At 40.4% G+C, this 12,558-nt stretch overlaps 1 protein-coding gene across 12 annotated transcripts in view; it reads left to right on the forward strand.

The window, feature by feature from the left end:
• DNAH14 (dynein axonemal heavy chain 14) overlaps positions 1-12,558 on the forward strand; it is a 342,249-nt gene that overhangs the window by 176,665 nt on the left and 153,026 nt on the right. For all 12 annotated transcript variants that reach the window (XM_073899845.1, XM_073899844.1, XM_073899854.1 and 9 more), the window contains 4 exons: positions 1,895-2,110; positions 4,048-4,141; positions 5,421-5,629; positions 6,587-6,839. In XM_073899845.1, the coding sequence (XP_073755946.1) occupies positions 1,895-2,110; positions 4,048-4,141; positions 5,421-5,629; positions 6,587-6,839 (772 nt within the window). The remainder of the gene's footprint in view (positions 1-1,894; positions 2,111-4,047; positions 4,142-5,420; positions 5,630-6,586; positions 6,840-12,558) is intronic.

Here is a 12,558-nt window from a genome sequence, read left to right on the forward strand (position 1 = left end):
GAAGATGACTGTAAAGATGAAAATTATAAAAGATTTTATAAAAGGACTTGATAAGATAAGACGTTGTTTGAAAAAAGAAAGAAGATTTAAAAAAAAAGAAAAAAGGGAGAGAATGTGATCAGGCAGGAGACTAGAACAGAACCATACCCTAGTGATTTAGGGTATATTTTTATCTGTTAGAAGAAACTGTATCTCAAAATTTTAAAGAGAGAACAACTTATATATATATATGCCAAAAATAAGGGTAACTACTATGAAGGGATAAAATATGACTCTAAAAATGAAAAATAAAAAAAATTTTTTTTTAAAAAAAGAGATTGATAAGATGTTGGTTGAAAAAGGGAAAAAGAAAAAGAAAAAAAAAACAGTTAACAAAAATTAACTTTGATGAACTAATGAATCATGGTAAAAAAAAAAAAGCCACGAATTCTATGTGCAGTATTCCCCTAGCGCTGGAGTTCTCCCGTTCTCCTTGATCGGTAAACTTGGTCTTCGCTTGCTGGCTGTTCGTGCTGATCTTCTGGGGGAGGGGCCTGTTGCTGTGGTTTCCAAATGTCTTTGCCGGAGGCTGAATTGCCCCGCCCTTGTCGGTCCGGGCTAAGCAAGCTGCTCAGGTTTGATCTCAGGAGCTTTTGTTCCCTGCAAGCTCTCCGTACAGCCTTGGAGGACCAGGGCAAAAATGGTGGCCTCCCAATCTCCACCCGGAGGAGCTGAGAACTCAGGGCCCCGCTCCTCAGTGCGCCTCCAGAGAAAAGCAGTCACTCCCTTGTCCCTGGTCTCCGGCCGCACTCCGTGCTCACCCGGCCTGTGACCGAGCGTTTCTATCTCTGGCACCCGACCCCGTGTGGAGTCTCCAAACCCAGCAGATCCCTGCGGTGCGTTCCCGTGCCGCTCCTCCCGGGGGAGGGAGGGGAGTCTCCCCGGATCTGCCACCTGTTGGGTCCCTGCTGGAGGAGCAGTGGCCCGACTGGGCCACGGATCACAGTTTATGGCAACCCCGAGCTGAGAGCCCGCGTCTCGGCTCCGTCTCTGCAGCCGGCTTCCCTGCTCTGATACCTGGGAGCTCTGCTGCACTCAGGCACCCCCGGTCTTCCTGTGACCCCGAGGGTCCTGAGACCCCACTGTCCCGCGAGGGTTCCACCCCCACTTAGCCACTGGAGCGACGTCCCTCAGCGGAGCCGGCTTCTAAAAGGTCCGATTTTGTGCTCCGCGGCTCTATCACTTGCCAGAAGCGGCCAACGGAGGCCCCCTCCCCCGCCGTCTATCCTCCCGAATATCGCCTCGGATTCACTTCTCCGCACGTCCTACCTTCCAGTAAGTGGTCGCTTCTCTGTTCAGAGAGTTGTTGCTACTCTCCTCTTTGATCTCCTGTTGAGTTCGTAGGTGTTCAGAATGGTTTGATCCCTATTCAGCTGAATTCCTGAGACCAGACGAAATCTAGGTCTCCTACTCCTCCCTGTTTATATTTTTTGTTTCTGATCTCATTCTTTTTTTAATGATGAGTAGGATTCCATCATATATATATATATATATATATATATATATATATATATACACACACACGTGTGTGCATGTGCATGTATACCCACCACATCTTCTTTATCCATTCATCCATCAGTGGACATTTAGGTTGCTTCTACGTTTTGGTCATTGTAAATAATATTGAAATGAACATAGAGGTGCATGTAACTTTTCAAATTAGTGTTTTTGTTTTCTTCAAATAGATACCAAATAGTGGAATTGCTAGATCATTAATTGATGATCAGAGATTATTAGGGTCTCTTTCTTTGGAGTGAAAGAACTCTCCTAAAACTCTTTGGTGTTAACAGTGCAAAAATTTAAGTAATTGTACTATAGTTAATGCCTTTAAGAAACCACCCTGGATTTTTTTCAGATTCCAGGAAGAAAAGGAAAAGTAGATATTTGTGTTTTAAATCCAAAGTGTATCACTGTTGGTGAACTATATGGACAACTGGATCCTAATACTATGGAATGGACTGATGGATTATTATCAACAGCAGTTCGAAATTATGTATATTTTAACACTGCAAGGAACTCAAAGAAAGATAGCGATTTCAGACTGAAATCAAGAATCTCAGATGCATCTAATGTAAGTTAATATGGAAGGATTATTTTTATTTGATTATTGTGGATTACTTCATTGTTTAAAGATTGATATTTAAGCATTATTAGATACTTACCAGTATTAAAGTAAATTTAAAAATTATTTTGATCAGTTTTAAAAAAGGAGAAAAATTAGAAGCTATTAAAAAAACAGAAAATGTGACACTGTGCTTTAAAATGCTTGGTAAACAATAAAATAAAATGAAAGATACTGCCTTTTAAAGTAACACAGAGTGGGTTAAGTGTAAGCAGAGGATGATCTAGTGATGCTGTCACCACTGGTATACCTTATAAATGAAGGAGGTATGAAAATACTTCACTGGAAAGGTGAAAAAGGTTTTGATACAAAATTCATCACAAAATCAACATAAATCGCAAACAAAAATTTGAATGTTGTATTCTCATTAGTTATAAGTAGAAATTACTAGTAAATTTCATAAGCCAAAATACATTAACAGAAGAATGGCATTTAGAACCAAACAGATAAGCAAAGATTTTTTTTTAAGTTTTTATTTAAATTCCAGTTAGCTAACATAGAGTGTAATATTAGTTTCAGGTGTACAGTATAGTGATTCAGCAGTTCCATACCTCACCCGGTGCTCATCATGACAGATGCCCTCCTTAGTCCCCTTTCTCTATTTCCCCCGTCCCCCCACCCACCTCCCCTCTGGTGACCATCAGTGTGTTCTCTAGAGGTAAGAGTCATTTCTTGGCTTGTCTCTCTTTCTCTCTTTTTTTCCCCCTTTGCCATTTGTTTTGTTTCTTAAATTCCGCATATGAGTAATGTATAGAATTGTTGGACCACTATGTTGTACACCTGAAACTAATGTAACACTGTATGTTAACTACACTGGAATTAAAATGAAAAAAAAATATTAAGTCTTCCAATCCATTATAAAAACATAATAATATTTAGGGACATAGTTTTAGAATTAGGAAGACCTTAACTAAAACTGGGAAAACCCAAAAATCATAAAATTATTTGACTCTAAGTATAAGAAAATGTTTTTTTTCAATAGTTGCAACAAACAGCTTCTTACTAAAGCAAGCTGAAGTCTGGAAGAAAATATTTACAGCATCTTATAGGAGTTAGTGTCCCTGCTGTAGATGAGGTGCTGTAAGAAATAGATGCGAATAAGAAAGGATGGAACAGTTCGGGAGATGAGGAAGGCCGTGACTAGGACGTTGATAGAACACATGAAAATTGTGCACATATGAAAGATGCTCAGCCTAAGTATTAGTCAAAAAATAAAAATCGTAACAATGATAGGCGTCACATTTTTTCTCATCAGGTTTTCACAACATAAGAATATCAATAGCTGAAACATTTGGTGTGAATGAAAGATGTGGAAAAACAAACATTCCTACATCTTCTTGGTGGGAGTATTATTGTCACAAACTAAAAGAGAAATCCAGTAGAATTTATTAAAGACTAAAATCCAGAGAACATTTGACCCGTAATCCCACATTTAAAAAAAGAATCTAGAGAAAGAGATGCGGTAGAGCATAATGACTTAGGTACAGGGCTGAGAAGGGCAGACTTTTGCAATAGAAATAATCATTGGAGATGGCCTTGTCCTGATGAGCCTTGAGTATTAGAAGTGGCTGGCTACCGTCTGTTGGGTTGCAAGGCCTGGGCCGAAGCATGGTGCTCACTCCTGTGTGAGGTCTCTCTGTGGAGCCCACTCTGTGCCCAAGGCATTGCTCTAGTGTTTGGTCGGCTTCCCCTACTCTTGGGGGCAAAGAAAACCAGTGCTAATCAGCTGATGATATGGAACTCAACCCTGTTGAGGAGATAAATAATAAAGTCCCCCAGATAATTAAGACTTTCCCTTTTTTATACTCAAGAGAGCATATTGAGCATATAGTCCATTGGAATTGGAACGCGTGATCAAATTAACATTATTTGATTACATATTTTAGGTTTTCCAACTTGATTTCTCTGATGCAGCAGATACTGATGTTAACATATTTGAGAAGGAGGAAGGGAAAGATGTTAACATTCCAGGAAGTCAGGGTAAGTGTTATTATTAGATTCAATAAAGTGATTAACTGAGAAGACAAACTGAACCAAAGAGCTTCATTTCTATCTTTAAAAACATTTTGATTAATGATATTTTGTTCTTGTCCTATGTATTTTTTCTGAATTTGTTTATTTAGAATTTGGGTACTGTTACCACATCCTATGGTATGTTCATCTACAATTCTGTTATAGAAGCGGTAGGTCTCATATAACCCTTTCAGTTTCTAAAGCAACATTAGTATCTTCCAAGAACCAAGTAGATATTAAAGTTAGAAGTGATGTTGTGTGGAAACCTAACTAGTGTCACCTCTGAAGTGGGACTCGAGACAATGTGCCTATTCCCAGGCCAAGTACTACAACCCAAGCATACTCCTCTAAAAACAATTGCACACTTGCTGTGTGTGTGCAGGGGATGGACAGCCTGTGTGGGGGGGGGGCTGGGGGTTCTGCTCCAGAGGAGGGGGCAGGGTGCTGCTGGAGCCCCACCCCCACTGGTGCTTTCACGGTAATTATGGTGGTTCATGGTGACCCTCTAGCCACACATTCATGCTGGAAGAGGCTTCCAGAAGTCCTCCATTGTTGTGTGTCCCTTCTTGGGGTTCAGGTTGGGGAGCATAGTCCTTGAGCACAGCAAGCTCCCTTCCAGGGTTTGAAGACAGGCCCCGAGGCGCCTATGTCAGCCAGTCTGGCCATCCACACCCTGGCTGTCTTCCCTCGTCTGCTGGGCTCTCATGTCCTTCAGGCGGCTCACTATTTTCTACGGCCACAGTGACCCCCACGTTTCTCCCCTAGCTTGACCAGTGGGTTTTCTAGAACTATGGAGCAGGGCGGTGCCTGTAGCAATGGAAAGAGGAGTCAGCGGGGGCACAGTGTGAGCTACCTGAAATCTTTTTGAGTCTTTCCTTGAAAGACTACTACTACTTCCCTTTCCTATTTCCCAGAGGCGGCACATCCGCACAGTGTCCAGATGGAAGGGGAAACTCACTGCATTATTATGGAAAAGAGAAATCCGTGGATCTTCTCTTATCCAGAATCTAAGGGCTGATTATACAATGCAGTAATCTAAGAATATTGAAACAATGTTTCGAGAATTACTAACTATATGCTGTGGATAGTTATTTTTATTTAATAAATATTAGAGACTGCATATAAACATATTCGGTCTAGTGTTTTCTAGGATATCATTTTCCAAACGAAATAGAAAATTTGCAAGATTGTAATAAAAGAAGACTGAGATTATTCTCAGTTACCTTAAAAATATCTTTCTCTGCAGACCATGATTGGCAGTGGATTATTTTAGATGGTCCGGTGGATACGTTCTGGGTAGAAAATCTAAACTCTGTACTGGATGATACCAGAACATTATGCCTGTCAAACAGTGAGAGAATTGCCCTAACTAATAAAATACGACTGATTTTTGAAGTGGACTGTCTCTCTCAGGCCAGTCCTGCTACTATCAGCCGATGTGCAATGGTCTATATGGTAAGTTTCCAAAAATACATTTCTTAAAGAAAATGTATTGTTAGTCATTATCTACAGCATTTCTGATGATTGTTCTGTCGTTGCCCCTGGACTCAGCAGGGTGATCGCAGTGGTTCAGTTTTGTGTCCCCTGAAGCCTCCTAACCCAGAAGTGAGTATGAGCGTAATTCCGACTGCTCCGTACCTGCAGGGTCCGTGTTCCCCACAGCGGTGAACGAGTGCGGCCCTCGCTAGGCAGTCCAGGCCGCGGGCATGGGTTATTTCTCCAGGAGAGAAATGACTGCCCCGAAGCCTTTTTGCTCATGCTCTCTGACCCTCAGACCTCACGGAACCCAGTACCCTGGTGCGGGGGATGGAAGACACCACAAAGACTAAGTTTCTTCTCTCCAGGACATTAATTACCAGCCATGACTAGCCCTGTGTTTCTGACCCGTTTAGCTCACCATGGTGAAGCTACATGCTGTCTTTCCCCTCCCCGTGCACACAGGACCTTAACGCTCCTGCCTCCACGCAATCCCCCAGTTGCTTCTAGTCTTGTAAGACTGTGGTCACAAACCACACATCGTTTCAGAGATGGGTCATTCTTTCTTTTTTTTTTTTTTTAAATTTAAATCCAATTAATTGGCATATAATGTATTATTGGCTTCAGAGGTAGAGGTCAGTGATTCATCAGTGCTCATTCCATCACATGCCCTCCTTCATGCCCATCACCCAGCTACCCCGTCCCCCCACCCCCGACTCCTCCAGCAACCCTCGGTTTGTCTCCTATGATGAAAAGTCTCTTATGGTTGAGACAGGTCATTCTTTAAGCTATTTTGATCAGTTGTACTTTAACGAATGATGATTCTGAACCATATTTTGCCGGGGGCAGTGGTGAAGTAAAGAGATGGTAAGAAAGAAGATGGACACTGTATTTTTCTTTATTTACATAAAATTATCTTGTGCTTTATATTGTTAGGATCCTGTTGATTTGGGATGGGAGCCTTATATGAAGTCATGGCTTTTGAAAACTTCTAAAATTATGAGTCAAACAGGAGTGAGTTGTCTTGAATTCATGATGAAAAATAGTGTTGCAGATGGACTACAGTTTATAAAGAAGTATCAGAAACATCAGCCATTTCCTGTCCAGGGCGTAACGATCGTTATAACTCTGTGCAGAATTCTTGATGCTTTCTTTGACTTCATGGGTAAAAATGGAGGCTTTGGAAAATGTGAGTTTTTCCCCCTTATGTTAGTGGTCTTGTATCCCAGCTCATCGATGCCAATTATATTCATCACCTTCTATTGAGTTTTATAAAAGAAAACAAAGGAAGGAACACTGGGAATTTTAAGTCTGTTTGAACCAACAGCAGACATGCACATGGAACAAACCAGAAACCGTTTATAAAGGAGCACATCAATAAAGTAAAGTGATATCATATGTTGAAGTGTCACAAGAAAAATGAGTATAAGGAATCCCAAGAGGGTCTCTATTAGGGAAGAATGCTTTTGATATGTTTTAAAGATTCTTAGAGATAGAAATAGTGGGGAAGATGTGTCCAGAACCCAAGGTGTAAACTCTAATCATGCAAAGGTGTAAATGTGGAAAGTGGCATGAGGTGAGAGCAAAAGATTCAGAAAATAGGATAGCATTATGGGTAAAGGCATAGTCTCTGGACTCAGGATGCCTACCTTCAGACACTGGTTCTTGTCCGGCTCCCAACAAGACGGGTAATTAGTACAGGCTCCCAATTGGCTCTGCCTCCAAAACACAGTTTGCGATCCATCAAACTAACAGACATTGTGAGAAATTCCTGAGATGACAAGATGTTTAAGGTCCCTGTTGGGGGAGCAGCAGTCCTGAGCAGAAGAGAGCTGGATACCATGGCTGGGAGAATATTTACGTGGGCCCCTCCCCTTTTCATGGCTCTGAGCGGACCATCGGCCTTCCCTTTGCGGGTCAGCACGCCACAGCCCAGCTAGAGGCAGCAGGAACACAGCGTGTTGGCGGTGATGCCTGACTAGGTTAAGGAACAGCTACGAGCATATTTCTTCCCACTGCCAATCCCCTTTGCATCTTAAAGTCTACGTGATTAAGAGAAAGAGGCTGCATTTGAAAAAGAGCAGTGTCACTGTGCATACAAGTTGTTAGCACACAACTTTCCTGCCTGGAAGAGTGTCCACTTCCTCTCCAGATGCACAATTCTAAATTCATCAGAAGCATAAGCCAGGGAAGTGGGAGTACTAGAAACAAGGCAAGAAGGAGTTAAGAGGAGGAACATAGTAAATGGTTGAATGCTGACGTGGTTAGCTGGATGACAGCTCAGCCTAAGGATTCTCCCAGATCACAGCGCACGAGGCGCCAGAGCGAGGAAATACCACGTCTGTGTCTGTGTGTGCTTCAGCGGAACTAACTAGAAGTAGTCATTTACATAATATATGCATGTGTGTATGTTTATGTGTGGGTGAGGGTGTGTATTTAGTTAAAAGATGAATAAAAGTTGAAAGTGTAGCATCCATATAACAGAACATCCAGAAAGAAATTTTTTAAAATAGATAGAAGGGAGGGAATATTTCAAGAAATAATTACCAAGTTGTTCTGGAATTTGAGAAAATATAAGACCTAAGATTGAATAGGAGCCTGGACTATTAAATAGATTAGGAAAGTAAAAACTCACACCTAGAAGTATTATATTGATATTTTGTCATCCCCCCCACCCCAGTTCTTGGATGCTCTGTTTGTGGGACTTTTTTGTTTCTTCTTTCTTCGTATTTCAGTTTGAATAACTCTTGTTGATTTCTAATCCAAGTCACTGATTCTTTGCCACATGCAGTCCCCTGGATAAGCCTATTGGAAGAATTCTCATCTCTGTCATTGTGATTTCTATTTCTAGCATTTCCATTTGACTCTCTTTTTATAGTGCTCAGTGGTCTGCTGAAATTCTCTGTTCATTTTACGTCAGATGTTTAACAATTTGATTGTAGCTGTTTTAAATTCTCGACACCTGGGCCATGTCTGGATCTGTTCTATTGACTGCTTCATATCCTGGCAACAGGACTCTTTTTCATGCTTATTTTTGTGTCTCATAATGTTTTGTTGAATGCCAGAGATTGTGGGGAAAGGAAGAGTAGAGACAGGTGTATTGAGTTTATACCTGGAAATGGTTACACCTTTTCTTCTGCCAGATTGTTGAGTTAATAGTGGGGAGAGTTGAGTCTGTCTGGACCAGGACTTGACTTTATTGGTGCTTATAGTTACCTTCGGTGCGCCACAGACTTCAGAGTCTCTGTGCTCCCCCACATCCCCTGGAGATAGACGGCTGTTGTTGTTACTTGCTGTAAGGCTCATAGTGGGAGCAGGGATGATTTCTAGGTTCTCCTACTCTAGCCTCATTCTAAGGCCAGCTCTGGGCACCTGAGCCTCAGGCCTGGGGATTCTCAGCAAAGAAACAATTTGTTGTGATTTAAGACTATCTAAGATTAAAGGGAGATTCTAAGGAATTCCAGAGAGAAAAAGCCAAAAGGATTATAAGAACAGTTTAACACAAGATTTCTCAACAGCAATACTGATTAAGGGAAAAAATGTCTTATTTTCAAAGCATTGTATATTTAGCTAATTAAACATATTCTCAGATAGGCAAAGCCTGAAAAAGTTTAACACAAGAGACTTAAGGAGTAAGTACTGCAAGAAATGGATTAAGGAGAATTATATGAGCTACTGAAGTTAGATGTGATTAAATAATTTAGTAAAACTTAATGCAACCAAAGTAAGCAAAGAACACTTCTCAAAAGTATTAACATAAAAATTCAGACAATTCCAACATAAAGTGGATAGGAAGGGAGGAAGTGGGGCAGTTCAAAGAAAGCTGAGAGAGAATGATTACCTGCATTGTTTGAGGAAAAAAACAGAAGCAAAATCTAAAAAGTGACGGAGAAAAATAAACATAAGTATAATCTTAATGTGTTAGGAGTAAGCCTCAGAGTAATAATAAAATCCATAGAGGGACGCCTGGGTGGCTCAGTCAGCTGGGCATCCGACTCTTTGTTTCAGTTCAGGTCGTGATCTCAGGGTCGTGGGATTGAGCCCCCAGTCAGGCTCCACGTTCAGCAGGGAGTCTGCTGGAGATTCTCTCCCTCTGCGCCCCCCACTCACGTTTGTTTTCTCTCTCTCCTTGAAAGTAAATAAATAAATCTTTTTTAAAAATAATAAAATCCATAGCTTTAAATATGCAAAGGAATATTCTTTACAACAGAGGGTAGCAAAGGAAACCAAAAGAAAGAAATTTGAATAACAAAAAAAAATTGATCCAACTTTAACAATAATTACGATAATAGGAGTTAAACTCCCTCGTTTAAAAGAAACTGATTTCAATTTGTTTTGTAGTTTCTATTTTCTTATTTCGAGTTTTTATTTAAATTCTAGTTAACATATAATGTCGTACTTGTTTCAGGTGTAGAACTGAGTGACTGATCACTTATCATACCCAGTGCTCATCACAACAGGTGCCCTCCTTAATCCCCACCCCCCATCTAGCCCATCCCCCCACTCACCTCCCTCCATCAGCCCTCAGTTTGTTCTCTATAGTCAAGAGTCTTTCATGGTTTGCTTCCCTCTCTCTCTTTCTTGAAACTGATTCAATTTTAAAACAAACAAATAGTAACTTTTTCTCTACAAGTATCATCATTAAATCAAAAGGATACAAATGGAGCTGCCACTTTGGTTAAAGAGTTTGGCAGTTCCTCTAATGTGAAACATAGTTACCATTTGACCCAGCAGTTCCACTCCTAAAAAAATACACCCAAAAGAAATGGAAATATGTCCATGCAAAAAGTTGGACATAAATGTTTATAGCACCACTATTCATAATAGCCAAAAAGTGGAAACAAGCCAAATGTCTGTTAAATGGGTAAAGGAAGTGTGGTTTATCCACACAATGTATATTACTGGGCCATAAAAAGGAATGAAACATTGATTACAGGCACAGTATGGATGAACCTTGAGAACATTATGCTAAGGGAAAGAAGCCAGTCACAAAGAGCATACACTGTATGACTCCATTTCTATGAAGTGTCCAGAATACACACACCTTACGTAAGTTGTGCTGCTAGAGGTTGGGGGAGGGAGGAAATAGGCAGTTCTGCTAATGGCTGCAGAGTTTCTTTTTGGAGCGATGAAAACATTCTAAAATTATAATGGTATTGTCTGCACAACTCTGATTATACTAAAAGTCACTGAGCTGTGCATTTTTAAAGGGGGAATTCTATATTACATGAATTATATCTCAATCTATTATTTACAAAGATGAACATGGAATGGCTGGGATAAGGGGTCGAAATAAGATACATAATGTAAATAAAAAGAAAACCAATCTGTCAACTTAAAATATCAGCCCAAATTTTATTTTAGCATGAAAATTGTCTTAAGCAATTAAAAGATTAGGACCTATTAAGAACATTTAGAGATATATATTCCAGATTATGATATATACACAGCCACATGGAGGGAGGGGGAGAGAGAGGGGAAATATATAAACAACAGACAGAAGAACTAAGTGTTAAATAAGCAAATCAGTAATCACAGATACTTTAGCAGCCCCTCTTGGGAGGCCTCCCAGGTAAGCATACAGAGAAATTCTTACATCCTGCAGCTGAAGGGAAATGAAAGCTCCAGGCCAGGACTTGTTCATCAGAGTGGCCACGCTTTAAAAATGACCAACCCTGATACTCAGGGTGGAAGCATCTGAGCAGACATCACCCCAAATACTGACCCCCCCCGCCAGGCTCAATTCTCCAAAGTGTGTGTTACTAATAGGTTCAATGCTGGTGGCTCTGGAGACCAGAGCAGACAGCAGGGGCGACCATTACTGAACTAGTCTCACTGGAGGGCCTAATGGAGCGCTTACCTCCAGAAACCAGAAGAATTCAGCCAAGCAAGGGTGGGGGAGGCAGAGATGATTCTCAGAGTTATTAAGATATTAGTAGAATAAGATACTGAGATAAGTTATTAGTAGATAGTAAGATATTAGTATCTAATATATTAGATCATATTATATATTAGATGTTAGATTAGATATTAGATTGTATTAGATGTTAGATTAGATAGTAGATAATGAGATATAAGATAGTGTCTAAGATATTAGATAGTAATATGTTAGGATAAGTTATCAGTAGAATGTAGCATCCCTAGGGGCAAAATATATGGGCAACCAACTAGGTACCATCAGTTTGTATTATGAGCAGAAGTCCAAGATGAGTGATCAGGAGGTGAGGATAGCTGTCTCAATAATAAGTCAGGATCCCCAGCCCATTTCCAAACCCAAGCCAGCTTTCAGGCCCAGAACTCACTGAATAAAGAGGAGGCTGGGACCTTCTGCAATATCATGGGAAGTATTTCTAAAAATAATTACACTGGTCCTTCTCCAAAGGAGACTGCAGCCATTTACTTGAGTAACTTACACTAGGGAGAGAGGGATACTCAACGGTTTTTAGAACTGTTGGACACAGGGTCTGACTGATACTGATATCCAGAAACCGAAGGCATCTTCATGCTCCCCTTGCATTAGAGTGGGACCTGTGAGGGCCAGGTAATAAAAGGAACAGGGACTCTTGACCAAGGTTCAATTTACTGAACTGGCAATTAAGAATTCCACTGGGAATTAAGAATTTAACTTTTTAATGCTATTGTTTAAGTTTTAAAATCTTAATTTCCATTTGTTTATTGCTGGTACATAGAAAAACAATTGATATTTTATACTGATAAAGACATGAGTATTGTATTTCCAATCAGTGTGCATTTTATTTCTTGTATTTGTCTTATTGTACTGGGTAGGACCTCCAATATAAAGTTTTGAGAGCAGACATACCATTTTTTCTCCCAATCTGAAGGAGAAATCATTCATTTTTCACCATTTCAGTATCATTTTAGCTATAGGTTTCTTTCACAGACGTTCT

The sequence above is a fragment of the Callorhinus ursinus genome, unplaced genomic scaffold (genome assembly GCF_003265705.2).
Source record: "Callorhinus ursinus isolate GAN/ISIS: 27379988/994484 unplaced genomic scaffold, GSC_fseal_2.0 scaffold13, whole genome shotgun sequence".
Taxonomy (NCBI): domain Eukaryota; kingdom Metazoa; phylum Chordata; class Mammalia; order Carnivora; family Otariidae; genus Callorhinus; species Callorhinus ursinus.